At 67.9% G+C, this 27081-nt stretch overlaps 3 protein-coding genes across 7 annotated transcripts; 2 read left to right on the forward strand and 1 right to left on the reverse strand.

The window, feature by feature from the left end:
* The first annotated feature begins 164 nt into the window (after positions 1–164).
* On the forward strand, positions 165–8032 carry NCKAP5L (NCK associated protein 5 like). 2 transcript variants are annotated; one of them, XM_005532046.3, is made up of 13 exons: positions 165–223; positions 2873–2914; positions 3002–3108; positions 3429–3497; positions 3606–3644; positions 3735–3854; positions 3942–4055; positions 4499–6228; positions 6303–6456; positions 6532–6610; positions 6696–6980; positions 7088–7227; positions 7592–8032. In XM_005532046.3, the coding sequence occupies exons 3-13, from the start codon at positions 3007–3009 to the stop codon at positions 7826–7828; spliced, it is 3069 nt and encodes a 1022-aa protein (XP_005532103.2). In that variant the 5' UTR covers positions 165–223; positions 2873–2914; positions 3002–3006; the 3' UTR covers positions 7829–8032. The 2 variants fall into 2 exon arrangements, with proteins under 2 accessions (XP_005532103.2, XP_087924969.1); XM_088068843.1 differs by lacking the exon at positions 165–223 and adding an exon at positions 2211–2320.
* Positions 8033–8160: 128 nt separating this feature from the next.
* On the reverse strand, positions 8161–11545 carry TMBIM6 (transmembrane BAX inhibitor motif containing 6). 2 transcript variants are annotated; one of them, XM_005531988.3, is made up of 10 exons: positions 11485–11545; positions 10140–10241; positions 9946–10054; positions 9730–9850; positions 9566–9614; positions 9348–9445; positions 9168–9247; positions 8975–9075; positions 8821–8893; positions 8161–8727 (listed from the first exon to the last, which is right to left on the reverse strand). In XM_005531988.3, the coding sequence occupies exons 2-10, from the start codon at positions 10193–10195 to the stop codon at positions 8704–8706; spliced, it is 711 nt and encodes a 236-aa protein (XP_005532045.1). In that variant the 5' UTR covers positions 10196–10241; positions 11485–11545; the 3' UTR covers positions 8161–8703. The 2 variants fall into 2 exon arrangements, with proteins under 2 accessions (XP_005532045.1, XP_014116122.2); XM_014260647.2 differs by having other exon boundaries at positions 8161–8893.
* Positions 11546–11851: 306 nt separating this feature from the next.
* FMNL3 (formin like 3) lies at positions 11852–25741 on the forward strand. 3 transcript variants are annotated; one of them, XM_088068844.1, is made up of 27 exons: positions 11852–12063; positions 14340–14423; positions 14508–14588; positions 14669–14745; positions 15914–15997; positions 16334–16486; positions 17726–17834; positions 17912–17988; positions 18073–18166; positions 18593–18667; positions 18747–18857; positions 18928–19077; positions 19189–19290; positions 19369–19612; positions 19775–19843; positions 20216–20340; positions 20408–20610; positions 21564–21798; positions 21890–21958; positions 22083–22163; positions 22245–22374; positions 22455–22615; positions 23217–23318; positions 23410–23499; positions 23594–23705; positions 23807–23905; positions 25246–25741. In XM_088068844.1, the coding sequence occupies exons 1-26, from the start codon at positions 11917–11919 to the stop codon at positions 23896–23898; spliced, it is 3057 nt and encodes a 1018-aa protein (XP_087924970.1). In that variant the 5' UTR covers positions 11852–11916; the 3' UTR covers positions 23899–23905; positions 25246–25741. The 3 variants fall into 3 exon arrangements, with proteins under 3 accessions (XP_087924970.1, XP_087924971.1, XP_087924972.1); XM_088068845.1 differs by lacking the exon at positions 23807–23905; XM_088068846.1 differs by lacking the exon at positions 16334–16486.
* The last annotated feature ends 1340 nt before the right edge of the window (positions 25742–27081 follow it).

The following is a 27081-nucleotide window of genomic DNA, read 5'->3' on the forward strand; positions in this document are numbered from 1 at the left end:
GAGGGAGGAGGCGCGGGGGTACCGGCACGCTCTCGGGCGGCTCCGGGGATCACGGGAAGCGGGGATTCGGGGGGGCTGCCCGGGGCGCCGGTTGGCGGGGGGGGGGGGGCAGGGCGGGGCCGGCCCGGTGGAGCCATGACGTCACCGCCGCCGCCGGTCCCGCCCCGGTCCCGGTCCCAGCCCCGGCCATGCCGTCCCGGCCCCGGCCCCGCCGTAGCCCCCGGTGAGTCCGGTCGCTCCGCGGCGGGGGGACCGGGGGGTCGGGGCGCTCCTCGGGGGCACCGGAGGCGGGGGGGGGGCATCCGTGGCCTCCGGGCACCGGATCGTGCCGCGGGAGGGTGGGGGTTGAGCCCGGGGGAACGGCGGGGGTGGCCCGGTCGGTGTTCCGCATGTTCCCGGTGCATCCCCGTTGTGTCCTCGGCTCTCTCCGCTGTCTCCGGTGCATCCCGGGGTGTCCCCGCTGTCCCCAGAGCATCCTGGCTGTCCCTGGGGTGTCCCCAGTGCATCCCGGCTGTCCCCAGTGTCACCAGTGCATCCTCACTATCCCTGGTGTGTCCTCAGTGTCCCCAGTGCGCCCCGGCTGTCCCTGGGGTGTCCCCATTGCACCCCGGCTGTCCCTGGGGTGTCCCCAGTGCACCCCGGCTGTCCCCGGTGCATCCTGACTCTCCCTGGGGTATTCCTGGTGTTCCCTCTGCACCCTGACTCTTCCTGGTATGTTCCGACTGCATCCTGACTGTCCGTGCGGTGTCCTCAGTGTCCCCTCTGCATCCCGGCTGTCCCTGGGGTGTCCCTCTCTGTTTTCCATCCCACCCGCCGGTCCCCAGTGTTCCCAGTACTGCCCAGCTGTCCCCTGCCTGTGTCTCTGTTGACCTCACCACATCCTGACTCTTCCCAGTGTCCCCACCGTATCCCTGGCTGTCCCTGCGTGTCCCTGGCGAGTCCCAGCTGTCCTCGATGTGTCCCTGCACCCCGAGGCTGTTTCTCTAGCACATCCCACTTGTCCCCGGTGTATCCCGGCTGTCCCCAGGGTGTCCTTGCTGTCCCCGGTGCGTCCTGCCTGTCCCTGGACTGTCCCCAGCGTGTCCCGGCTGCCCCCATAACAGCTCAGCAGGGTTGGGGACACTCGGGGCTGTCATCCCCTGTCCCTGGGCTGGGCATGGGGACCCTGGTGTGGGGCAGGCCGGGGCCAGCCCATCGCAGCCACGCTGGCACGTCCTGGGCTGCGGTTTGGGCACGTGCCGTGTCCCCACGCCGTGTCCCCACCGTGTCCGGGCCAGCGGGGACCCAGCGGCCGGGGGGTCCTGGGGAGGGGACGCGGGCTCTGGGTGGCCCTGGCTGCGTCCCCCTCCCCACAGGGACCCTGGCGCTGCCCCCGCGGGGCCCCAGGCTGGGGGAGGGGAGGCCGCGCTATCCATCTGTCGGGGCCCCCCCCGGCTGTGCCCGCCGGGGGCTTGGGGGGGCCGCGGGCTGCTCTTCCCCTCCAGACAGAGCCTCACTTCCCCCTGTGACGCAGCCGGAGCCGCCGGCCCCGGGGCCGCTTCCTGCGCGGGGGGCAGGCGAGTGGCCCACGGGCACCTCAGGGACAATGGGGACCGCAGGGACCCGCGTGGGTTCGCCCCACGGGCTGCAGGGGACGGGGACGGCACGTGCAAGGTCTGCCCGTGCCCCCCCAGACCTTCCCCTGATCCCTCCATCACCCCCAGACCCTCTTCTTGTCCCCCGCATCACCCCCAGACTCTCCTCTTGTCCCCACCGGGCTCCCTCGTCCTGCCGAGCGCCCCCATCCCTGCCGCGGTGCCGTGGGGTCCGGGTGAAGCGGGGACGCGTGGCCCCGTGTGAACCCCCAAACCACAAACTTCACCCTCGAGGGGCGGGGGGTGGAGGCCACGGCCGGGGGTCACGGCTCGGTTCCGCGTCTGCAGCCCCGGGGGGCTCCCCGAGGGGTCCCCGAGCTCCGGGGAGTCCCTCCAGAGGGTGCGGGATGCCCTGGGGGGATCCCTCTGTGCTCTGCCCTGTGGCTCCGGCGGTGCCCGGTGCCTCGGGGGGATTCCCGGTGCTTCATTCCCGGTGTGCCGGTGCCGCGGCTCCCGGGGGCCCCAGCGCCGGTTCCCCGGGGCTGGCGCTGGCGGAGCCGCGCACCGGGGGAGGCGGTGGCTCCATCCCGGCTCCTCCCCGGCCGCGGTGGGAAGGCGGAGCCGCCGCCGCCGCCTCCCAACAATAGCGCGGCCGGGCCGGGCCGGGATGGAAACGCCGCCGCCGCCGGGACCGGCCCCAGGGCCGCTCTGAGCCGAGCCTGGCGGCGCCGCCGGGAGCCCCGGGCGTGAGTACGGGCCGGGGCCGGGGCCCAACGCAGGGACGCGGTGGCACCGGCGGCGGGGGGAGCCCGGGGTGGAGCGGGGGTGTGCGGCACCGGGGGGGCCCGTCTGAACGCCGGGGGTCCTGTGCAGCGGGGCTGCGCATCCCGGTGCCCCGGGGCCGGGGTCAGCCCCGGGGGTGCTGCATATCTCGGTACCCCGGAGGTGCTGCATATCCCGGTGCCCCGGGGCTGGTGCCAATTCCGGTCCCAGTGGTCCTGCGCATCCTCGTGACCCTGTGCCGGTGGCGGGCCCGGTCCTTGGGGCACACCGGTGCCCCGGGGCTGATGCCGGTCCCCTCCCAGTGGTGCTGCACATCCCGGTGCCCTAGGGCTGGTCCTGGTCCCGGCCCCGGCCGTGCTGTGCATCCCGGGGCCGATCAGCTTCCCCAGTACCGCCGGGAAGGAGGTGGGCAGCAGGAGGGGTCCCTGCGGCTCTTGGAGCCCCTGGGGTCAGGACTCGCCCCTCGGGGTCTCTCAAGGCTCCATCCTCCTCCTCAGCCCAGTTCTCCCTTGCAGGTGACACCACACAAGGACAGGGCTGGGGACATCCAAAGCCAGGTAAGAGAGGGCCAGGCTGTGCAGGGCCCGGGGGTGCCTCGGGCCAGGGGCCACCAGGATCCCCGTCCTGATGCATTTTCCCTGCAGCTGTGATGTCGGAGAGCGTGGCCGAGGCGCCGGGAGCCGGGAGCCCAGCAGCGCTGGGTGAGACGGGCACCAGCCATGAGCTGCTGCAGCGCCTGCGGGAGCTGGAGGTATGCAGGAATGGCACTGCCAGGACACAGGACCACTGGGCAATTGTGGCTGGTGCCACCAGGCAGCCGTGGCCACTGAAGCCATGGCCACGGCCACCGCTCAGCCAGTGCCAAAAGCCAGCCATGGCCAGTGCCATGGAGCCCAGTCTGGTGACTAGTGACCAAGCTGGTCACACTTTCCAGCTTTCCATGGCCCTTGTGTGCCACTGCTCCTGGGGCAGCCCCATCCTGCCATGTGTGGGCCCTGAGTCCCACCAGGAGACAGGATCTGCTTGGTGCCGTGGGAATGTGTCCCCTGAGCTCTCCCTGCTCTGTTCTAGGCAGAGAACTCAGCCCTGGCCCAGGCCAATGAGAACCAGCGGGAGACGTATGAGCGCTGCCTGGACGAGGTACGGGAGAACACCCACACACGTAGCACACATGTGCACACGTGTGTGCTGGGGCACGAGGCTGTGTGTGCCCTGTGCCCCACCCCACACCTCCCCTCTCCTCCCCAGGTTGCCAACCATGTGGTGCAGGCGCTGCTCAACCAGAAGGTGGGTGTCAGGAGGGCAGGAGGGTTCCAGGGGGCTGGGAGGATGCTGGGGGGCTTTGGGGTCCTGGCTGACCCCCCATACCCCGGCCAGGACCTTCGTGAGGAGTGCATCAAGCTGAAGAAACGTGTCTTCGAGCTGGAGCGGCAGAACCAGGTGCTGAGCGACCTGTTCCAGCAGAAGCTGCAGCTCTCCACTGGATCCCTCCCTCAGGTGTGCCTGGGGCTGCATCCGGGCTGGGGGGCAGGCATGGGGCAGAGCCCCCCTTACAGCTTAACCCAGCACCTCTCTCCTCTCCAGCTGCCGCTGCACCCAGTTCCAGTACCCCCAGATGTCCCAGTCACCCCCCAGCCAGGCTCTGCTGAGCAACAGCCGCCCCCGCTGCTCCCTGGCCTCTGTCTGTCCCTGCCCGAGGTGGGTACCGCTGTTCCCAATCCCTTCCTGTCCTAGTGTCCCCCTCTCTGGGCTGTGTCACCCCCTTCCCCATTGTCTTTTCCCAGTGTGTGGTGTCACCAGGCCTGTGTGTGTGGTGTCAGAGGCCCACAGTATCCTGTCCTGTCCCCCTCCCTGGATCTCTGGTGTCCCCATCCGTGTGCCTATGGCATCACACTTTCAGCAGGGTCTCTGTCCCTGAGGTCCCTGTGGTGTCACCTCTCCAGGTCCATGGTGTCCACCTCCCCAGGCCCCTCCATCTGTGATGTCTCTGGCTCCAAAGCCCATTGCCCCAGATGTCCCTGTCCCCATTGTGTCCCCATCCCAAAGCCTATTGTGTCCTCTGTGTTTCCAGACTGTCCCCCTCTGGTACCGAGGGGCTCAGTGCCAGGTGCTCACAGGGTGACGGTGCCCGGTCCCCACAGGTGCTGCCACCGGTGCCATCGGGCAGCCCTGGGCTCAGCCCTGGTGCCCCACCCCTGGATGCCCTGTCCCCCTTCTTCAAAAAGAAAGCCCAAATCCTGGAGGTGCTGCGCAAGCTGGAGGAGACAGACCCGCTGTTGGGGCCCCCTCCGGCCTCCCCCGGCTCCCCCGAGCCCTGCGCAGCCCTGGCTTGGCCCCCTTGCCCGCTGCGGGGGCCGGGGGCTGCGGGGGGCTGGCGGGGGACCGAGGGCAGCCCTTGCTCCTCGCCAGAGGAAGGGGGGCCGCCTCGGGGGGCTCTGCTCAGCGCCTTGGCTGAGCGGCTGCTGCGAGGTGAGGGCGGGGGCTGCTGCCGGCGCAATGGGGAAGCCCCCGGGGGACCCCCCCGGCAGCGGCGCGGGGAGCACCCCGCCTTCCTGGGACTCTACACGCCGGGCGAGGAGAGCCCCGAGGGGGGCTTCACCCCGCCCTCACCTGGAGGGGTCCCCAACCCCCTGCCCTCCCCCACCAAGGTGCTCAAACTGCCGCCCCCCCCCGGGGGGCTGCGCCTCAGCCCCCAGCTCGCCCACCCCTCCAAGATCCCCTGTCGCGGCGCCCACCCCGAGGCCTCACCGGCGCTCAGCCGCCGCCCATCCCCCGATGCCCCCCCAGAGCCCGGCTCCACCGAGCCCCCCGCCTTCCCCCACCCCCGCACCTTCGAGGCGGTCGAGCAGCCCCCTGCGCCACCGGGACCCGCGGCCGGCGGGGAACGGGCGGCCGCTTCCCCCCCCAGCTCTCGCCGTGGCACGGGAGGCTCGGCCCCCTGCCGCCGCCCTGGCAAGAAGCCCCCCGAACCGGGCTACCTGCCCTTCAAGGAGCGCCTGGCCGCCCTGGGCAAGCTGCGGGGGGCTGAGGGCCGCGAGCCGCCTGGCCCCGGGCGGCCCGAACGGGGCCACGGGGCCGAGCTGCGCCCCCCGCCCCGGGGGGGTTTGGGGGGCAGCCTGAAGCACCCCGAGCCAGCGCACGGCGCGGAGCCCCTGGCCCGCTGCTACTCCTCCGGCTCCATGGGCGACCCCGGCAAGGTGGGGGGCAAGGGGCGCCCCGGCACCGGCCGGACCCCCGCACGGACCCCCCCCACGCCCCCTGCCAAGGCCTCCCGCAGCCCCCACGGCAGCCCCACCAAGCTGCCCACCAAGGCGGCCAAAGCCGGGGCGCCGCGGGGCGAGGGGCCGGCGGGCGCCAAGGCGGGCGGGGGTGCCCACAAAACCCCCGCAGACCCCGAGCCCGCGGGGCCGGCTCCGAGCGCCGCGGGGCACTCGGCCATCGAGGAGAAGGTGATGAAGGGCATCGAGGAGAACGTGCTGCGGCTGCAGGGGCAGGAGCGGGCGCCGGGCGCCGAGGCCAAGGGCAAGGCGGCCGGGCTGGCGAGCTGGTTCGGGCTGCGGCGCAGCAAATTGCCGGCTCTGAGCCGCCGCGGGGACGGCGGGCGCGGGCGCGAGTGGGCTGGGACCCCCGCACCCCTTCGCCGAGAGGTCAAGTTGGCCGCCCGCAAGCTGGAAGCCGAGAGCCTCAACATCTCGAAGCTGATGGAGAAGGCGGAGGATCTGCGGAAGGCGCTGCGGGAGGAACACGCGTTCCTGCAGGGACTGGCGCTGGAGAAGGGGCGTCCCCGTGGGCCCCCGAGAGGCCCAGGCCCCCTCCCCGTCATGTACCAGGAGGTGACGGCCGAGACCTTCATGCAGCAGCTTCTGGACAGGTCGGCTCCCACCTGGGTCCCCTCGGGGTAGGGGTGAGGGTGGGGTGTCCCCCTGATCGTTGCCTCCCCCCCAGGGTGGACGGGAAGGACGTCCCCTACGAGACCCGCCTGGAGCACAAGCGGGAGCTTTGTGACCTCCGGAGGGTCCCCCCCGACGCCAAAGAACCCCGGCTCTGCCGCCCACCCCGCAACGGCATCGTGGGACACCTGCGGGAGCCCTCGGACAAGGTGGGGACCCCCTGCAGCCCCCAGGGCTCCGCTCCGAGGGGACCCCGCAGCCGTTCAGCCTCTGCATCCCCGCAGGTGCCTGACGTGGGGCTCCGGGATGAGCTGCCGTCCGACGAGAGCTTGTCCGAGTCGGGGACGTCGCAGCATTTCGCTGGTGAGGAGCTGATGGGGAGGTTCGGGCGGAGAGGGGGCACCAGAGAGGATTCTGAAGGCCACTGACCCCTCCCCTTGTGCCGCAGCGTGCGGGTCTCTGACACGGACACTGGACAGCGGGATCGGGACCTTCCCTCCCCCTGACTATGGGGGGGTCCCCGCCAAGAGCACCCCCAAACCGCGGGGCCGCCCCGAGCCGCTGCCCGGGGCCGTGCCGGCCGCTGTCACCAAAGTGCCGCGCAAGGCCCGGACGCTGGAGCGGGAGGTTCCCAGCGCCGAGGAGCTGCTGCTGCCCGGAAAACACCGCAGCGCCCCGAGCTGCCGCCTCCCGGCTCCCCCCAGCTCACACGGCCACCGCGCTGCGCCCCAAGGTGGGTGTCCCCCCCTCCGTGCCGGTTGTGCACCCACCCTCGTTAGGGTGGGGAGATGGGGGGCGTGGGGGCCCTGCGGGTCAGCGCTGCCCCTCGCTGTTCCACAGACACCGGGGATGATGCCAGGAAGCCGCGGCGCGTCCAGCAGAGCAAGAACTGGACCTTCCCCAACGCCAAAGCCTGCGGTGCTGCTGACCCCTTCGTGTGCCCCGCCGGGGGGCTGGAGGGGCTGCATCGGCCTGTGCAGGTAGGGGCACGTTATGGGACCCCCGAAACCCCGAAACTTTGAGTACCCCAAAGCTCCAGAAAGACACTGAAACTCTGGAGCAGGACCCCAAAACCCCAGCAGAGGGACCCCAGACCCTCCTGCCCATGCTGTGGGGTGGAGAAGCCATAGGGAGCCATGGGGAGAGGATGTGTGGGGAGCACCGACCAGAGTTCCGTGATCATTTGTCACATCCTCGTGTGTGTGACCCGCGGTGGGGGGAGGATTTAAAGCGCCTCTCTAATGTTTTGGTGAGGGGCTGCAGAGGTTCCTCACCACGGGGGGAGTGATGGATGTGGGTATCATCAGCAAAGGCAACCCCCCTGCCCACGCTGTCCCTCCCCAGGCCCCCGTGTGCAGCCCAGCAGGGCATCGGGGGGCATCCCCGGAGGCGCCCCCACCGCTGCCCCCTGCCCTGAGCACCAGCAGCAGCCGGACCCCCAGCGCCTCAGACGTGGGGGACGAGGGCAGCACGGAGGCGCGGTCCCGGGACGGGGGGCACGGCCCCGCCGGGCTGGAACACTCCGAGTCCCTCAGCGATTCGCTCTACGACAGCCTCTCCTCCTGCGGCAGCCAGGGCTGAGCTGCCCCGGCCCTGCTCCCACGTCTTCCACCCCCTCCCGCTGCTCCCCGCTCCTGCTCTGAGGGTGCTGCCTGGATTGGGAGTGTCCGGTGTCCCCGTCGCTCCCTCTCCCGGCTCTCTCCATGGTGCTATGGCCCTGTACAGCCCCCGCTGATGGGTTTTTAACTCAATAAAGCCGCCCCCCTAGCCCGGGTTATTTATATACGTGATGGTGCAGCCGCTGTGTCCCCGTGCCCCAGCGAGGGGCAGATGGACGTGGGGATGGAGGGGCGGATGGACAGGAGGGGCAGATGGACGGATGGACACGGGGGATGGAAAGAGGACGACGAGAGTTCGGAGTTTGAGCGATTTTATTGAATCATCCCGGTGTACAAAGAGCGGAGACGGCGGGACTGGGAGCGCTGGGAATGCCATGTCCCCACGGCCCCCTCCCAGCACACGTTCATTTCTTGGCACTGGTGCTGAAGGGGAGGCTCCACCAATGAGTTTGGCTGAGGGGGGGGTCCCAACAACCCCCCGGGGGCTGATTTTGGGGCCTGGTTTTGGGGCCTCATGGCCTCCCTGGGAAGGATAACACCCCAGGTGGGGCTGGGGACAAACCTCCAAGGAAAGAGTACACGTGGGTGACCACTCCGAGGGCCACAGGCCGGGGGAAACCAAGGAGAGCCAAACTCCAGCAGGATCCACGAATTGGCTGTTTTTTAATCAAAAAAAAAAAAAAAAAAAAAAAAAAAGCTGAACAAGAGAAAAAACCCACGAGGTGCAAAAGCTTCTGGCTGCTTCCTCGGCAGCAAAGCACAGCCCCTTTAATGACAGAGAGGAACAGGAGGGGACATGGGGACACAGGGGTGGCTCCGCCTCGGCCCAGAGCCGCTTCACTTCTTCTCCTTCTTCTTGTTCTGCAAGAGGAAAGTGGCCACGGTCACCATGGGCTCTCTGCCACACCATGGGGCAGCTCTGCCCCCCTGCCCTGCCCAGGGACCCTCACCCACCTCAGACATGCCCAGGATCATCAGGAGCTCCCGGAAGATGTTGACGAAGTCGAGGAAGAGATCAACGCAGTGCCTGGGGGAGGGACGGATGGATGGGTGCTCAGGGGGGGCCGCCCTCCTCCCTGTGTCACCCCCCCATGTCCCCAGCACCCACCAGATGTAATCCTTGTCCCCGCTCTCCGCCTTCTCAATGATGAGCTGCGTGTCGAAGAGCACGAAGCCGCACATGATCATCAGCGCCACGTACAGGTTGGCCTGCAGGAGGAAGAGAGGCATGAGGTGGGGACAGTCCCCTGCTGGTGTCACCTGTCTGTCTGTCCATCCTCAGCAGGTGGAAGGGGACTCACCGTGAAGAGCCAGGTGGATCTCACAAAGGCGTTAATCAGGGAGGAGAGAAGCATCAGGGTGAGGCCAGAGAGCAGGAAACCTGCAGGGCGAGGGCAGGGAGTCAGGGCCAGGTGTGGGGAGCCCCCCACCCCCCACGGGGAGTCCCCAGCCCCCAAGAGTCCTCCCCAAACCCCTCTCACCTCCAAGGTAGAGGTAGCTGCGGCGCCGGGCGTACAGGGCGCTCAGTGAGAAGCAGGCAAAGATGGAGGCAGTGCCCAGGAAGGCAGTGGGGATGATGCTGGGGGGTGAAAAGAAGGGAGTCAGAGGGTTTTGGGGGAACCTGGGGGGCATCAGTGGAGGGAACAGGATCTGTGTGGCAGCTGGAGGTGGGGACAGGGTCTGTGGGAGCGTCTCCTACCTGGGGTTGATGGAGATGCACATTTGCAGGAGAGGTCCCAGATTGATGCCTGGAAGGACAGAACTGGGTATCATCAGAGCTGTTCTGGGGGGCTTCATCCCAGATGAAATCATCAGGATTTGGGGTCCCGTGGGATGTGGGGGGTAGTCCCAGTGCCCACCTACCTGTGAGGAAGGCGAAGCCAACCAGCATCCCCAGCCGCTTCTGCTCGGTCTCACGGTTGTGTGGGGTGGCCGTGAGCCAAACCATGAGCCCCAGTGCGCCCAGGCCAGTCAGGAGCCCAAACTGAGAGAGGGAGAGACAGGTGAGGGCTGGGCATTGCCTCAGCTGGGTGGTGCAGGGCTGGAGGTGCCACCTGCGGCCCTTCAAAGGCCCCTCACCTGGAAAAGGTGGGTCACCACGTTGATGTAGGCGCCCGCAGCTGCCACAAACATGCAGAGGGCGAAGCTGCCATAGACCCTCTTCAGGTGCTCCTGGGTGGAGGCTGAGCTGTGGGTGAGGAGGGGGTGGTGAGGGGGGCAGGGAGGGCTGGCACAGCCCCCTGAACCCCCTGCCCTGCCTGTGTGTCACTCACATGTGGGAGAACTTGAAGAGGGCATCAAAGTTGATGCTGCGGTCGAAGACGTTCATGGTGCCAGGCTGGGATGGGCCCACGGCCGCTCCACAGGGCTGCAAGCTGCGAGGGAAAGCGGGGTCAGGAAGGATCTGGAGCCCACCCAAAGCTCCCAAACTTTCCCCAGGAGCCCCAGGATCTGTGGAGAGAGTGGCAGGAGCCGGGAGCTGCCAGGGCTCTGGAGCCTTCCTTGTCCAGCTGGTGCAAGGCCAGGGGCCCTGGGGTGTTGCAGGGCTGTTGCAAGGCCAGGGCGGTGCTCAGGGATCCTGCAGCAGGGCTGGGAGGCCGGGGGAGCCCCTGAAGAGCGCCCGGTGCCGTGGGAGCGCTGCCGGCAGCTGGAAACGTCGTTGTGCCAGGTGACTATTAGTGCCCATAATGACGTCCCCAGAGGTGGCTCTGGCAGCGGGAGGCTCCCGGCAGGGCCTCCTCCTGCTCCTTCTCCTCCTCTTCCTCACCCTCCTCCTCGTCCAGCCGGCTTGGCCGGCTCTGTCCCCTGTGGCACCTGGCAGAGCCTGACCTGCCCAGCCAGTGGCACGAGCCACCTGTCCCCAAGGGATGGAGGGGACCGAGCAGGGCCTGACGAGGTGCGGGATGGGGGCTGCAAGGGAGAGCCCAGAAGCGCCCCATCCTGAACACCAACACAGCCAGGGGGGCACAGGTTACAACCCAGTCCTGTGACAGTGACAGGGGGTGGCACTGGACCGCTGGCACCCCTGGGCTGGTGCCACGAGGCCCCGGGGAAGCCGCAGGTCAGAGGGCAAGGCAAGGGAGGAGGTGCGGCCATGGGGACAGTCCCCGGCGGGGTGCGGCGGCAGGGCTGTGTGTGACAGGGGTGTGACGGGGCTGTGACAGCCCCCCCGGGGGTGACACCCCTCGGGCCCTAGTGACAGCCGGTTCCATCGGGCAGGGCCCGCTTGGGTGCCGGACCCGGGCCCGGGGCCCGAGCCCCCCCCCCCGCCCCCAGCGCCGCTTTCGCTTTCGCTGCTGCCGCCCCTGGCCAGCTCCAAGCGACCTTTACCCGCTGCTTCCCGCACCCTCCCACGGCGCTGCCCCGGCGCTCCCCCCGCCCCCCCCCCCCCGACCCCCCCCGATCCTCCCGTTAGAACCGGGCGGAGACCGCCAGGGCCGAACCCGTGCGCGCCCCCCCCCCCCCCCCGGGGCCGCCGGGGGGGGGGGCCCCCCGGGCCGCTCCTGGCGAGTTCTGGGGGTATCGTGGGGATTTCCCGGGGTCCGCAGCCGCCCTGGGACCCCCGGGGCTCCCCCGGGGCTGTCCCGGGCCGGCCCCGCCCGCGCCCCCCGCCCGCACCTGCGCCGCGTCCGCCGTCCGTGCCAGGCCGCGAGCTCTGCGCCACGCCCCCGGCGCTCATTGGCTGAACCCCCGCGTAGTCCCGCCCTCTGCCCCATTCCATTGGCTCTCGTCAGCGCAGGGGGCGGGGCCGTTCTCCCGTCGCCGTCACGGTCTGGGCCGCGCCCGAGCGCCGCCGTTGGACGGGCAGCGCCCGCCCCCGCGCGGGAGCTCGGCGCTGATTGGTCAGCGTGGGCGCGGCCCGACCAATCGGAGCGTCCCGCTCGCTGCCGGCCTTTGGGCGCCCCCTGGCGGCGCCGCCGCGGCCGCGCAGCGCTGGGGCGGGACCCGGCGGGACGGGCGGGACCCGGCGGGGCGGGACCGGGAGGCGGTGGCAGCGCCGGACACGACGGGCTGAACCTCCCCCGCCGCCCCCCGGTGCCTGGGCCGGGGATGGGGAACGTGGAGAGCGCGGACGGGGAGGCGCTGCCCCGGAGCCCGGGAATGCCGGCGGGCCCGGGGGGAGCCGGACTGTTCGCCCCGGGCAAGATGCCGATGCCAGAGCCCTGCGAGCTGGAGGAGCGCTTCGCCCTGGTGCTGGTGAGAGGCCGACCCCCGGCGCGCTCCCGGTGCTCACCCTCCGTTCCCGATGTGGTCCCCCCGGTTCTTCTCGCCCGTTCGCTCCGTCGGTGTTCCCGCTGAGCACCCCCGGTTCATCCCTTCCCAGGACTCCTCCCGATGCGCTCTCCCTCCCGGACCGGTTGGCGGGCACCGGGCACCGCCGGGATGGCATCGCCGCCCGGAGCCACCAGGGGCGGGCGGGGAGCGCCGGTGCCCGCGGGGATGGGCAGGGGCCTCGGGGAACACCCCACCCGGGACAGCTCCGGGGGTGACGCCACTCCCGGTGCCACCACGGGGGCCCCTGAGGCCCGGGGACTTTGTAAGCCGGGAAAATCCCGTCGGGGCAGCGCGCGGGGCTGGAGTTTGGTTTCTCCGGGGGTGCGCGGGACCGCAGAGCTGGAGTTCCCCGCTGGCTGCGGGGGTTCCCGGTTTCCCGGTGGATGCAGTGGCTCCCGGTGAGCGCGGGTGTCCCGCGCGGTCCCCTGCCCGCTGTCACAGCCGGGGCGGTGTCCATCCCGGTGCCATCTCGGCCCCGGGACGTGGCTCGGCAGTGCCACCGGGACCACCAGCACCGCGGAGCCGTTCCACTGGCGCTTGGGTCGCTCACGAGCCGTCCCGGTGGCCCCTCCGCGGCACCGGCTTTGTTTTGGGGGGTGGGGACACCACGGCCGGGTGGCACCGCTGCCCCCCGGCCCCCCGCACCCGGCCCCGCCATCCCGGGGGGGGCCGCCGCCAGCGGAAGCCGCAGCCGGGCAGGAAATGCTGAGTGTGGTCCCACGGGGCTCTGGAAGCCGAAATCGGGGGCAACGGGGGGCACCGGCAGCCCCGGCGTGGGCGCGTCCCGCCGGTGACGAGCGGCTCCCGCCCGCGGCGGCGCTGCCCCGTCCCGCATCCCACGCGGGCGGATGCGGCCGCCGGTCTCCGCGGGGCCTGCGGCGGGGGGGACACGTCCTGCCGGGCGACACCGGTGCCGGCAGGGTCAGTTTGCAGGGCGGTGGCACCGGCCCCCCTCCAAAATATCCCCGCGGCCGTCGGCGGCGCCCGGTCCCGGCCCGGCTGCTGCCGGGGGTGGAAAATATTCCATCATGTGATAGAGCTCCGGCGGCCCCCGGAGGCGAGGATCCGCCCCGGAGCCCCCCAGCTCCGGTGCCGCCGTTTCCCGGTGGGATTCAGCCCCGAGATAGCCGTGGGGGCTCCCGGTGGGGCCGACGACGGAGGAAGTGCCCGGCCGGGAGCGGCCGCGATCCCACCACAAAGGCAGGAAACGAAGCGGCGGGAACGCCGGGACCGGCGGCCGCGCTTCAAAGCCCCCCGCGGGTGCCCCTCGACCCCACCCGGGGTCTCTGTGCGTCCTTTCCGCCTCCATTCCCAGGGACGCCCGGGATTTTACTGCTGGCCACGGGGGAATAACCGCAGCCCTCCGGGGAGGGGATGGTGCCCCTTTGAGGGGCAGTTTTGGAGGCTCCGTGCTGGAGGTCCGTGGAATTTGGAGTCTCGTGGGAATCTGCGGGTCCCGCGGGACGCCTTGCCCGGGGTGCTCGGCCTCGCCAAGGCTCTGTCCCGGTTTCCTGTGTCTCTGGGATCGGGATGAGCAGGGGAGGGCTAACTTTAGCTGACACGGGGTGGGTGGAGCAGCCGTGGTGCCGGCTCCTGATAATGGGGCTGCCCGGAACTGCGACCCTGGGGTGGCATCACCCACCAGGGTGACATCACCAGCCCGGGTTGGCATCTCTCCCTGCGGTGGCGTTGCCCACCAAGGTAGTCCCATGGCCCTCTGGCATCCCTGGTGCCCACTGTGGCACCCCATTTGTCTTGTGCCACATCCATCACAGAGGATCCTGGGGTCCCCCATGGCTCTTCCCAGTGATCCTTGGCCAGCACCAGTGCCAGGCCTTGTGCCCGGTGTCCTGGGGAGTTGGCACCGGTGCCTGGCCTCGTGCCGCGGTCAGGAGCGGAGGCTGCGGTTTGTCACATGGAAGCGGGTGCAGACAGGAAGGATGCATCAGGGACGGGCAGATTTGGTGCCACTGGTGGCTGCCGTGCGGCCCCGGTGGCACTGCTGTCCCCATGCCACATCTGTGCCTGCTGGTGCATCCCGGTGCCAGGCACTCTGGCCATGTCATGGCCCTTAGAGGGGACCCTGGCTGTGCTATGGGTGCTTTTTGGGGCGACCCAGGCTGTACCGTGGGTCTGGGTGCCCCTTGGGGGACACTGTCCCCAGGTTCCCCAGGGTGACACCCCCGCTCTGTCCCCAGAGCTCCATGAACCTGCCCCCGGACAAAGCCCGGCTCCTGCGCCAGTACGACAACGAGAAAAAGTGGGACCTCATCTGTGACCAGGTGGGGGCTGGGGGGTCCATGGGGTTCTGGGGAGGGGACTGTGCTGCTGTCCCAGTGTCACCAACACCCTTCTGTCCCCGCCAGGAGCGGTTCCAGGTGAAGAGCCCACCCCATGCCTACATCCAGAAGCTGCGCAGCTTCCTGGAGCCGGGTGTCACACGGAAGGTGAGGGGTGGGGGTTTGGGGGAGCTTTAGGGGGTTTGGGGAGTCTGGGGGAGCACGGCTCAGCCTTGCTCTGCCCCCAGAAATTCAGGAGGAGGGTGCAGGAGTCGACCAAGGTGCTGCGCGAGCTGGAGATCAGCCTGAGGACAAACCACATTGGGTGAGTGTGGGGTCCTGGGGAGGGGTTGTGGGGTCCAGGCTGGGGGTGCAGGGCCGTGGACTGGGGTGCAGAGTTCCGGACGGGGCGTGGGGTCCCGGGGGGACTGCGGGGTCCTGTCACCGGCCCCAAACAGCTGCAGGGGAAGCCGGAGGCGCTGCAGGAACTGGGCCGGTTCCTGCCCCGGCCCGCGGGCAGGTCCCGGGGGCGGATGCCGGGCGGATGGGCCGGCGATGACGCCCTGAACGAGGCAGCGTGGCCAGATCCTGGCCGGCTCCTCCCGACCGACCGGAGGGCTCGGTCGGCACCATCCCGGAGCCGGTGACACCCCGACCCTCACCGGGATGTCCCGGAGCTGCGCGGAGCGCCGGGCGGGACGGGACCATCCCGGGGGTGTTGGGGGCATCAGCGGCCGGTGCCCGGCGGCTCGGTCGTGCCCGGTGGCTCGGTCGTGCCCGGCGGCTCGGTCCTGCCCGGGGCGGTTCGGTCCTGCCCGGGGCGGTTCGGTCGTGCCCGGGGCGGTTCGGTCGTGCCCGGGGCGGTTCGGTCCTGCCCGGGGCGGTTCGGTCGTGCCCGGGGCGGTTCGTGCACGTGCCGGCTGTTCCCCGCCGCCGGCCCCGCTCGTCCCTGCCCACGGACCCAAAATAGCAGCAGCCGGAGACAGGAAACGGGCTGAGGCGAGGGGCTGGCGGCGGCAGGAAAGGGGCGGCCGCGGCCCCCGTTGCTCCCTGACGCAGGGCTGTGGGCGGTCCTGGGGACCCCCGGTGCTCCCAATGCTCCTGGGTGAATCCCCCACCCCTCGCACCCCACTCCGTGCACCCACACCCCCCTCACCCCTGGGCACAGCACCTCACAAGTGCACCCCTACATCCTCCCAAGGGTCGGGGCGTCCCGAATCCCCTCCTTTCCCCGCGGGGTTCCCAGGGTCGGGCTGGGGGTGCAGCCCCAGCATCCACCTCCATTTCCCGGCCACAGCGCGCCCTCCCTGCCCTGCGCTCCCCAGATAACGCCGCGCTGGCACCGCTGATAGCGGAGGGGCTGCAACCACCGCTGCACCCCCGGGCTGCCCTCACCGTCCCTGCGCCAGGACAGGGGTCTCCACGGTGGAGGAGGTTGTGTTGGGGGGGGATCCCCGACTCCTGCGGGCTCTGATGGGTACTTGGTGCCGCAGGTGGGTGCGGGAGTTCCTCAATGATGAGAACAAGGGACTGGACGTGCTGGTGAACTACCTGTCCTTCGCCCAGTGTGCCGTCATGTGAGTGGGGTCTGGGGGTCCCTGGGGTGCGGGGGGACCCAGTGAGTCCTTGGGGAGTGTGGAGGTTCCTGGTGGCTGTGGCAGCTCCCTGCTGCCGACGCCTGATACTGCTCGGTCCCTTATCATCCCAAAGGCAGGGACCTGTCTGCACCGGGGTTCTGCGGGACGCGGGATTTTCAGAATCTTCCTCCCCTCGTGCCTCTCCCCACCCCGCAACCACCCACTTGCCACCTACCTCAGTGCTTGCATCTGTGCTGGAAGCGTGTGCCCCCCGCCAGAGCCACTGCCCCCCGCCAAAGCCGTGTGCCTCCTGCTGCGCGCGTGTCCCCCCACCAGGTTGGATTTTGAGGGCCTGGAAGGCGGCGAGGATGGTGCACTGGAGAAGCTGCGTGCCTGGAGCAGGTCCATTGAGGATCTGCAGCACCCCAGCTCCCTGCCCGCCCCCTTCACCAGCAGCCTGGCCCGCTCTGCCCGCCAGACCGCCCTACGGTACGTGCCCAGGGGGATGTCCCGCTGTGGGGGCACGTCCTGCCATGGGAGTACGTCCTGCTTCAGGGCTCTGGCTGGCCACAGCGCTGCTGCTTGCTGCCCGCTGTGCTGAGTGCCACGGTGTGTGCCAGGGTCTGTGCCATGGTGTGTGCCAGGGTCTGTGCCATGGTGTCTGCCACAGTGTGTGCCATGGTGTGTGCCACGGTGTGTGCTGGTGTGTGCCATGGTGTGTGCCATGGTGTCTGCCACAGTGTGTGCCATGGTGTGTGCCATGGTGTGTGCTGTGGTGTGTGCTGGTGTGCCATGGTGTGTGCCAGGGTCTGTGCCATGGTGTGTGCCACGGTGTGTGCCAGGGTGTGTGCCATGGTGTGTGCTGGTGTGTGCCATGGTGTGTGCCATGGTGTGTGCCAGGGTCTGTGCCATGGTGTGTGCCACGGTGTGTGCTGGTGTGTGCCATGGTGTGTGTCATGGTGTCTGCCACAGTGTGTGCCATGGTGTGTGTCATGGTGTGTGCTGTGGTGTGTGCTGGTGTGCCACGGTGTGTGTCATGGTGTGTGCCACGGTGTGTGCTGGTGTGCCATGGTGTGTGCCAGGGTGTGTCCTGAGTGCCATGGTGTGTGCCACGGTGTGTGCCGTGCCAAGCACTGTCCTGCCGTGGCTTGTGCCGTCATGCCCGGCTCCACTCACCGCCCTGTCCTGCACCACGCACGTGGCCTGCACGGCACAAAAGCGGTGCCTGGAGCTCGGGCTGGGCCTCGCCCTTGCGTGGCTGTGCCGTGGCACGTGCCACCCGTGCCATGTCCTGTTCTGGCTCGCGCGCCGTGTCCGTCCCGCCGGCCGCGCAGCCCCGGTGCTGCCGTCGCTGTCTCGCCGTTGCCGTCCCGCCTGTCCTCTCACCCTGCTCTGGCTCTGCCCCGCGCCCCGGGGTAATGCACCCCGTCTCTGCTTCCAGGGCCGGGGTTCCCCTCTCTGGCTGTGCTCTCTCTCTCTCCCCTCCGTGCCCACCTCGCCGCCCGCCGGGTAAGTACGGCTGTCCGGGGCCAGCCCGGCGGCTTCGCTCCGCGCCTGCCGACTCTGTCCCTGTCGCCCTCCGACCGCTTCTCTCTGCCTTCGTCCCTCCGAAATCCCCGCTGTCCCCACGCTGTCCCCACGCTGTCCCCACGCTGTCCTTCGGTTCCCCAGCCCTCGGTGCGGCGCCGGCGGGTGACGGTGCCGCTCACTGCGTGCCCTGTCCTGCAGCTATGGGACACTGCCCAGCCGCAGGGCGCTGAAGAACTCGCGCCTGGTGAGCCAGAAGGATGACGTCCACCTCTGCATCATGTGTCTTCGGGCCATCATGAACTACCAGGTACTGTCACCCCACGGTGGGGACACCACTGTCACCACTGCCACCGCAGCTGACGCTGGTTTTTCTCATCGCCACAGTACGGCTTCAACCTGGTCATGTCTCACCCACACGCTGTCAATGAGATCGCCCTGAGCCTCAATAACAAGAACCCGAGGTAAGGGAGGGTCTGGCAGGGTGGGACAGGGGTCCTGGAGCTGGCTGGGGGTGACACTGATGCTGATGGTGACGCTGTGCCCAGGATGAAGGCGCTGGTGCTGGAGCTGCTGGCGGCTGTCTGCCTGGTGAGGGGCGGCCATGAGATCATCCTCGCGGCCTTCGACAACTTCAAGGAGGTACAAGGGGAGTGGGAACGGCAGGTCCGGGCTGGGATGGGGGGAATGGGGGGAGACAGGACCAGGCTGGGATGGGGTTGGACCAGGGGGATGCAGGAATCGCCTCAGATGAGGGGAGTGGGGGGCACCAGAATCAGGCTGGGATTGGGGAGCAGGACCCCAGGAATGGAGGAACTGGGGACCCCAGGACCAATCTGGGATGAGGGAAAGCCCAAGAGAAGGCTGGGATGGGGCCACCAGGGACCCCAGGACCAGGCTGGGATGGGGAGTCTGGAGTGCAGGGGGTGGAGGGATCAGGGAAGATGAGGAATGCGGGGTCTGGGAGCACCAGGATCAGACTGGGATTAGGGAAATGGACTCCAGGAGAGGCGGGGGGGTCAGTGGCTGGGGGGCCACACCAGGTTAACCCCGTTTCTGCCTGCTCAGGTGTGCAAGGAGAAGCACCGCTTTGAGCGGCTGATGGAATACTTCCGCAACGAGGACAGCAGCATCGACTTCATGGTGGGACACCCTGTCCTGGGCAAGGGGGAGGCTCCTTGCGGGGCAGGAGAACTCCTGGTGACGCCAGCCCTGCCTGCAGGTGGCCTGCATGCAGTTCATCAACATCGTGGTGCACTCGGTGGAGGACATGAACTTCCGTGTCCATCTCCAGTACGAGTTCACCAAACTGGGGCTGGAGGAGTTCCTGCAGGTACAGGGGGTCGAGGCTCAGGGGAACTGTGCCGGGGGTCCCATCCTTGACACTGCCTTCGTGCCCACAGAAGTCGAGGCACACGGAGAGCGAGAAGCTGCAGGTGCAGATCCAGGCGTACCTGGACAATGTCTTTGACGTGGGGGGGCTGCTGGAGGATGCCGAGACCAAGAATGTGGCCCTGGAGAAGGTGGAGGAGCTGGAGGAGCACCTGTCCCATGTATGTGAACACAGGGAGATGCAGGGATGTTCTTTGCTGAGTCCCGGGGAGATCAGTGGTGACACCAGGGGGGTCCTTGAGCTGCTGTCACAGCCGTGTCCCCCTCCCCAGCTAACAGAAAAACTGCTGGACCTGGAGAACGAGAACATGATGCGGGTGGCGGAGCTGGAGAAGCAGCTGCTGCAGCGAGAGAAGGAGCTGGAGGTGGTCAAGGTGTGCTGGAGGGCTGTGGGGGCTGTAGGGAGCGGGGAAGGGTCCTGACCCCCCCGGGCTGACACTCGCTGTCCCCAGGAGACCTACGAGCACACGAGCCACCAGGTGCACACGCTGCGCAGGATGATCAAGGAGAAGGACGAGGCTTTCCGGCGGCACTACGGTTCCGAGCCGCCCCCTCTTCCCAGCGCCGAGCCACCACCGCCCCTGCCCGAGCCCCCGGAGGACACCCTGAGGGTCCCGGCCCTGCCCCCCGTGGAGGCTGCGCCCCCCCCGCCCCCCCCGCCTCCCCCTCTGCCGCCCCCCGCGCCCCCGCTCCCAGGTGAGGAGGGGAAGCCCTTGGGGCACCCAAAACTGGGGCATCTCAGAGCTGGCTGTCCCCAGGGGTGGGAGGGCTCCCAGACAGGGAGGTCCCTGGTGCTGGGCCACTCCCAAGGCTGGGCAGTCCCCAGAACTGGGGTCTCACCCTCTGATGGCTTCACAGGGAAGTGTCCCCCAGCCCCACCACTGCCCGGGGCTTCACCCTCCATCGCCCTCACCGTCGGGCTCTCAGGTACGTGGGGATGAGGGGGGACCACGGGACAGGGGACAGGGGACAGGGAGAGTGTGGGGCACTGTAAGGACAGGGGACAGGGAGGGACAGTGCAGGGACAGTGGGGACAGAGACAAGAAGGACATGGGGATCACGGGGACAGGGATGGAGTAGGGACTGTGCGGACAGGGAGGACAGAAGAACTGTGGGGACAGGGACAAGGGACAGGGAAGGGTTGCAGGCACCAGGGTGCTGGGGTTGCAGTCCTCAGGGAGCACCCACTCAGGGACCCCAGCACGGGGATGGGGGGCCCAGGCTCAGGTGGCTCAGGGTGGGCACAGGACATGTCCCCATGTCCCGGGGGTGCTGAGCTGGCTCCCACCCTGCTGGCAGCCATCCGGATCAAGAAGCCCATCAAGACCAAATTCCGGTTGCCTGTGTTCAACTGGACGGCGCTGAAGCCCAGCCAGATCAGCGGGACTGTGTTCAGCGAGCTGGACGACGAGCGTGTGCTGGAGGTGAGCCCAGGACCCCTCCCCACTCGGGCACCCCCACCCCCACTTCTGACCCCCCTCGTGCCCCCAGGACCTGGACCTGGAGCGCTTCGAGGAGCTGTTCAAGACCAAGGCGCAGGGCCCGGCACTGGACCTGGTGTGTGCCAAGAGCAAGGCGGCGCAGAAAGTGGCCACCAAGGTGACCCTGCTGGAGGCCAACCGTGCCAAGAACTTGGCCATCACCCTGCGCAAGGCCGGGCGCAGCGCCGACGAGATCTGCCGGGCCATCCACACGTACGGCCCCGCCCTGGGGGGGACAGGGTCTGGTGGGGAGGCAGGGGGGCTGGAGGGGGGCCAAAAATGGGGCAGGGAGGGTCAGGAATGGGGTGCAGGGGGTAGACAGGGTTCAAGGGGGCTGGAAGGGGTGCAGGGGTTGGGGTGCAGAGGGTTTGGACAGGGGACAGGTGGTCTGGCTGAGGTTCGAGTGGCTCAGGGGGGTGTGGATGGGCTGTGGGGGTTTCAGGCAGGGTACAGGACCTTGGCTGGGGTACAGTGGGAACAGCTGGGACACCGGAGCCACGTGGGGTGCAGAGGGACCAGGAAGGGCTCAAGGGGATTGGCTGGGCTGCAGAGGGTTTGGGCTGGGGGACAAGTGGTCTGGTTGGGGTTCAGGGGGGCCAGACAGGGTACAGGGACACTGGTTGGGATGCAGGGGTACTTGCTGGGGTCCAGAGGGTGCAGGCAGGGTGCAGCAGGCCTGGTTGGGGTGCAGGAGGGACAGGCAGGGCTCAAGAGGGCTGGCTGGGGTGCAGAGGGTTTCACTGGGGGGCAGGGTAGCTGCTTGGGGTTCAGGGGACCTGGGCAGAGTACCGGGGGTCTTGGCAGAGGTGCAGCAGGAGTTGTTTGGGGTTCAGGGGTGCCAGGCAGGGTGCAGACAGACTGTCTGGAATGCAGAGGGGCTTGTTGGGGTGCAGGGGGTCTGCCCAGGGGGAGGGGGATCAACGGAGGGTCAACAGGAGAGCCAGGAAGGGTTGCAGAAGGGCCTGTTGGGGTGCAGAGGACTTGGCTGGGGTACACGTGGCCTGACTGGGGTTCCGGAGGTCCAGGCAGGGTAGAGAGGCTCAGGCAGGGTGCAGGGGGCTCTGGCTGTGGTTCAGGGTGGCCAAGCAGGCTGCAGGGAGCCAGGCTGGGATCCAGGATTCCCAGAGCGGGCACCGCTGGGAGCCCAACGTTGCGGCGTGGGGCAGGTTTGACCTGACGACGCTGCCGGTGGATTTCGTGGAGTGCCTGATGCGGTTCCTGCCCACGGAGGCGGAGGCGAAGGCGCTGCGGCAGTACGAGCGCGAGCGGAAGCCGCTGGAGGAGCTGGCGGACGAGGACCGGTTCATGCTGCAGTTCAGCAAGGTGGAGCGGCTGCCGCAGCGCATGGCCATCATGGCCTTCCTCGGCAACTTCGCCGAGAACATCCAGATGCTGACGCCGGTACGGAGCTGGGGAGGTGGAAACCGGACCCGCCGGGGGGTTCCCTGCACCCTGAACCCCAGCTGAGCCCTCCTGTCCTGTCCCCCTGCAGCAGCTCAATGCCATCATCGCAGCCTCGGCCTCTGTGAAGTCGTCCCAGAAGCTGAAGCACATGTTGGAGGTGGGCATGTGAGGATGGGCTGGGTGGGGTCCTTCACTCCAGCCTCATCATAGCTGGGTGAGGGGGATCCTGTGGGGCTCTCGCTCCCTCCTGACCTTTCAATCCCACTGCTTTGCCCCTGCAGATCATCTTGGCACTTGGCAACTACATGAACAGCAGCAAACGTGGTGCAGTCTATGGCTTCAAATTGCAGAGCCTGGACCTGGTGGGCAGCCCCTCCCTGGCTCCCTGGGACCCCGAGGTTCCCATCCCACAGCCCTGACCCCATCCCCAAATCCTCCTGCAGCTCCTGGACACCAAGTCAACAGACAGGAAGATGACGCTGCTGCACTTCATCGCGCTGACGGTGCGGGAGAAGTACCCAGAGCTGGCGACCTTCTGGCAGGAGCTGCACTTTGTGGAGAAGGCTGCAGCAGGTGCTCCTCAACCTCTGCCCGCGGCCCCACCTCGCTGTCCCAACCCCACGCAGTCACTGACCCGTCCCGTGTCCCTGCAGTGTCCCTGGAGAACGTGCTGCTGGATGTGAAGGAGCTGGGCCGGGGGATGGAGCTGCTGCGGCGGGAGTGTGGGCAGCACGAGAGCGCGGTGCTGCGCGGCTTCCTGGGCGGCAGCGAGGGGCAGCTCGAGCGGCTGCAGCGCGACGCGCGCACGGCCGAGGTGAGGGCAGCACCAACCACGGGCACGCCTGCTCAGCCACACCTTGCTCTGCAGACTCCTCGTGCACATCTGGTCATCCACACCTTGTATTGCACGGTCCCTGTGCACATCTGGTCATCCACACCCTGTCTTGCATGGTCCTTGTGCACATCTGGTTATCCACACCCTGTCTTGCATGGTCCTTGTGCACATCTGCTCATCCACACCTTGTCTTGCACTATCCTTGTGCACATCTGCTCATCCACACCTTGCTCCGCATGCTCCTCTTGCACTCCTGCTTTCCTTTGCATGCTCCATGTCATTCCTCGTCATCCACACCTTGCTCTATGCAGTCTTTGTGCAGACCTGCACATCCACATCTTGCTTTGCACACTCCTCGTGCACACCTGCTCACCCACACCTTGTCTTGCATGATCCCTGTGCATACCTGCTCACCCACACCTTGTCTTGCACGATCCCTGTGCACACCTGCTCACCCACACCTTGCTCTGTACGGGCCTTGTGCCCTCCTGCCCTGCTTTGCCCACACGTGGTGCCCACCATGCCTTGCCTTCCCCCCGTGCTGGGCACTGCCCATCCCTGACCACTGGTCCTGTGCCAGGACGCCTACAACACCGTGGTGCGGTATTTCGGTGAGAGCCCCAAGACGACCCCCCCGTCCGTCTTCTTCCCGGTCTTTGTCCGATTCATCCACTCTTACAAGGTGAGGTGGGGCCGGGGGGGATGCACTGCAGGTGGAGTCACACCACGGTGGGGGAAAGCTGACACCTCCCACCCCCCGTGTGCCCTGGCAGGATGCGGAGCAGGAAAACGAGATGCGGAAGAAGCAGGAGGAGGTGATGCGGGAGAAGCTGCTGGCACAGGAGGCTAAAAAGCAGGAGAAGGTTAGTGGAAGCAGGCATGGGGTGGGCTGGGGAGTAGGGGGCACGGAGGGGACCCTTGTGTCCCTAACCTGGACCCCCTGTTCCTCCCTCGCAGCGGAACAAGTGGCAGCAGCAGGAGCTGATCGCGGAGCTGCGGCGGCGCCAGGCCAAGGACCACCGGCCCATGTACGAGGGCAAGGACGGCACCATCGAGGACATCATCACCGGTACGGCACCCTTGGCCCACGGCCCCCTGCCCTGGCCCCAGTGGCCACGGGGGCTGACATGTCCCTGTCCTGTCCCCCGTTCCCTGCCCCTGCCCCCGCAGCGCTGAAGAGCGTCCCCTTCACTGCCCGCACGGCCAAGCGGGGCTCCCGCTTCTTCTGCGACCCGTCCCACCACGACGAGTCCAGCTGTTAAACCCCAGGTACCGCCTGCATGCACGGATCCCCTCGGATCCCACCTGGATCCCCCTGGATCCCACCTGGATCCCCCTGACCCCGCATGCCCCCTTCTGCACGCCCCCTCCCTGCATGCTGTCACCCCAGGGTGTCTGGTGTACCCCGGTCCTTTGGATTGGGGCAGGATCTTAATGCTAGGCTGGATCCCAGCACAGGATCCCAGCACAGGATCCCAGTGCAAGGCTGGATCCCGGCACAGGATCCCGGCACAGGATCCCAGCACAGGATCCCAGCACAGGATCCCAGTGCTAGGCTGGATCCCAGCACAGGATCCCAGCACAGGATCCCAGTGCAAGGCTGGATCCCGGCACAGGATCCCGGCACAGGATCCCAGCACAGGATCCCAGTGCAAGGCTGGATCCCAGCACAGGATCCCAGTGCAAGGCTGGATCCCAGCACAGGATCCCAGTGCTAGGCTGGATCCCAGCACAGGATCCCAGTGCAAGGCTGGATCCCAGCACAGGATCCCAGTGCAAGGCTGGATCCCAGCACAGGATCCCAGTGCAAGGCTGGATCCCAGCACAGGATCCCAGTGCAAGGCTGGATCCCAGCACAGGATCCCAGTGCAAGGCTGGATCCCAGCACAGGATCCCAGTGCAAGGCTGGATCCCAGCACAGGATCCCAGTGCTAGGCTGGATCCAGGTGCAAGGGCGGGTCCTGGCACTGGATCCCAGTGAAATGTTGCTACCCAGCATGGAGTCCTGGCACAGGATTCCTGTCCAGGACTGTGGTGCAAGGCTGGGTCCTGGCACAAGATCCCAGCACTGGATCCCCATGTAAGGTTGGGCCCTGGCACAGGATCCCAGTTCAATGCTGGTACCCAGCAGAGTCCTGACACAGGATCCCAGCACTGGATCCTGGATTCCAGCACAGATCCTACTGCAATATTGGATCCCAGAGTGGAGTCTTAGTGCATCACTGGATCCCAGGGCAGGATCCCAGGGCACTGCTGGGTCTCAAGATGGGATCCAGCACAACACTGGATCCCAGCTGGTATCCCAGTGCACTACTGGGTTCCAGTACAAGGTTCCAGTACAAGGTCCCAGTACACTTCTGGGTTCTGGGCAGAATCCCAGGGCAAAACTGGATCCCAAGGCAGGGTCCCAGTGTCAACTGGATGCCAGGGTATGGTCCCAGTGCCCTACTGGAGCCCAGAGTGGAGATCCCAGCACATTACTGGGTCCCAGCCCAGTGCCTGGAGGACTCACCCTGTGCTGTCTGTACTCTGGGGGGGTCACCTGGGCACCCCTCAGGCCAGGCCAGGCGTCACTGGCTCTGTCCCTGACTGTCCCTTCCATCCCACAGCCCGAAGGTGGATCCGCCTGTAGCTGAGCGAGGCTGAGGAGCCCGACCGGGGGGCAGGGGAGGACTGGGGCTGCCTCAGTCTCCCCTCACTCCCCTCTGCCCCCCTGGTGCCCAGAGAGGCTCCATCCTGTCCTGACACAATGTGGGAACAGGGCCAAAATGTCCTCGTGCCACCATCCTCACGGGTGACATCCCTGTGCCCGGGGAGACCCTGCACCCAGACCACCCCCTGCCCACCCAAGGCAGAGGCCAAATCCATCTGTGGTGGGGCCCCAGCATCAGGAGCTGACCCGTGGGGTGCCCCCTCCCAGTCGGGGTCCCCTTGTCCCGGGGGGGGGCTCACTGCCTCAGGGCCCCCACCCCCACTACAGGGACCAGAGGGACCCCTCCACCCCGCGCTCGACACTTTGACCACTGATGTGAACACTAAGTGCCAAAAAAAAGGGACCAAAGCCAGGCTGGGGGGCACTGGGAGAGGGGCAAGGATGGTGCCCCCCACCCCAGGACCCCCCTGCCCCACCCCCCCGCAGTGACTTTTTGTACATGTGAAATATATGGAGTCTTTTACGTGGCCAATGCCTGATTTGGGGGAGGGTGGTGGGGGCACAGAGGCAGCCCAGGAGTCTGGGGAGCCTCCCCAGGCCAGAGGTCCTGTGTCCAGGGGGCAGGGAGGGGGCACAGAAACGCACAGGAATCAGACATTTAGCAGGGCTTTGCAGTGCTGTTATTAAAGCTGTGGGATTAACGAGAGGGGGGACCTGCTCTGGGGAGGAATTGGGAGCCCCCCGTCCCACTCCAGTGTGGGGTGGTCCCAGTTCACCCCACTTTTGGTGGCCGTGGGGGACTGGGAACAGATTTGAGGCTGGGAGGGGCTGCAGGAGGAGCAGGATGAGGTCCCAAAGGGAGTGGAGGGGCAGGATGGGGCCAGGAGGGCAGAAAGGGCTCGTGGGGGTGGAATGTGGCCATGGGGGTGGGAGGGGCTGGGAGGGGCAGGATGGGACCCCAGACCCCCAACAGCAGCACAAGGGCCTGGCCTCCCTTGCTGAGCCACACCAGGCCAGGGATTAGCCCTGAAACAGGGAATAAAAGTTTCCCCTAATCCTCTTGGGGGGATTACCAGCACTGCCACGCCCAGGGTGGGATCCGGCCCGGCCTCAGCCCCTCCAGCGCCGCCGCTGACCTGGGACCTTTTAATCCACCCGCACGAGCGCCCTGCTCTGTCCTGGGGGACACTTGGAGATGCTGTGGGCAAAGATGCTGCTGTCCAACCGAGTCCATCCATATCCAGCCATGTCCATCCATCAGTCCATCCGTCCGTCTGTCTGCCTGCCGTGTTTAGGCAGGTCCCACCTGCCCCCAGTGACATCCAGCCACGAGTCCCCAGTGCTCAGGACAGGATCCCAGGGCACAGCCCGCTCTGTTCCCAAGGGTCACTGGAGATGCTGCAGGCAGGGCCATGTCCGTCCACGTCGATCCGTGTCTGCCCATCCATCCGTTCATTCATTGGGCTCTGCCTGCCCAGTCCCTACATGCACTCGGTGACATCTGCCCACACAAGCCCCCAGCGCCGTCCCACTCCCTCGGAGATGCTGTGGGCAAGGATGCTGCTGTCCATCCACATCCAGCCATGCCTGTCCATCCACATGTCCGTCTGTCCATCTGTGAGGCTCCGGCCGGTCCCTACGTGCCCTCGGTGCCGCTGTCGGGCTCGGACAGGCGCCGCTCGCCCTGGGCCGTGGGCGCTGCCAGGCTCTCAGCCTGCAGGAGCAGGTTGCAGCCGAGGAAGAGGATGGCAAAGGTGACGGCGAGGCAGAGCACCAGGACCACGGCGATCTG

The sequence above is a fragment of the Pseudopodoces humilis genome, chromosome 32, assembly GCF_049639895.1.
Source record: "Pseudopodoces humilis isolate 2021_Gansu_Grassland_sample_001 chromosome 32, ASM4963989v1, whole genome shotgun sequence".
Classification (NCBI taxonomy): Eukaryota; Metazoa; Chordata; class Aves; order Passeriformes; family Paridae; genus Pseudopodoces; species Pseudopodoces humilis.

Coding starts and splice junctions, on each gene's coding strand:
- TMBIM6 (XM_014260647.2), bottom strand. CDS start 10,195: ATGAACGTCTTCGACCGCAGCATCAACTTTGATGCCCTCTTCAAGTTC. Junction 10,055..10,139: donor CTCTTCAAGTTCTCCCACAT/GTGAGTGACACA, acceptor CCTCACCCACAG/CTCAGCCTCCACCCAGGAGC. Junction 9,248..9,347: donor CAGCTACCTCTACCTTGGAG/GTGAGAGGGGTT, acceptor CTCGCCCTGCAG/GTTTCCTGCTCTCTGGCCTC.
- FMNL3 (XM_088068844.1), top strand. CDS start 11,917: ATGGGGAACGTGGAGAGCGCGGACGGGGAGGCGCTGCCCCGGAGCCCG. Junction 12,064..14,339: donor AGCGCTTCGCCCTGGTGCTG/GTGAGAGGCCGA, acceptor CTCTGTCCCCAG/AGCTCCATGAACCTGCCCCC. Junction 20,341..20,407: donor ACGACGAGCGTGTGCTGGAG/GTGAGCCCAGGA, acceptor TCGTGCCCCCAG/GACCTGGACCTGGAGCGCTT.
- NCKAP5L (XM_005532046.3), top strand. CDS start 3,007: ATGTCGGAGAGCGTGGCCGAGGCGCCGGGAGCCGGGAGCCCAGCAGCG. Junction 3,855..3,941: donor CCACTGGATCCCTCCCTCAG/GTGTGCCTGGGG, acceptor TCTCCTCTCCAG/CTGCCGCTGCACCCAGTTCC. Junction 4,056..4,498: donor TCTGTCTGTCCCTGCCCGAG/GTGGGTACCGCT, acceptor CGGTCCCCACAG/GTGCTGCCACCGGTGCCATC.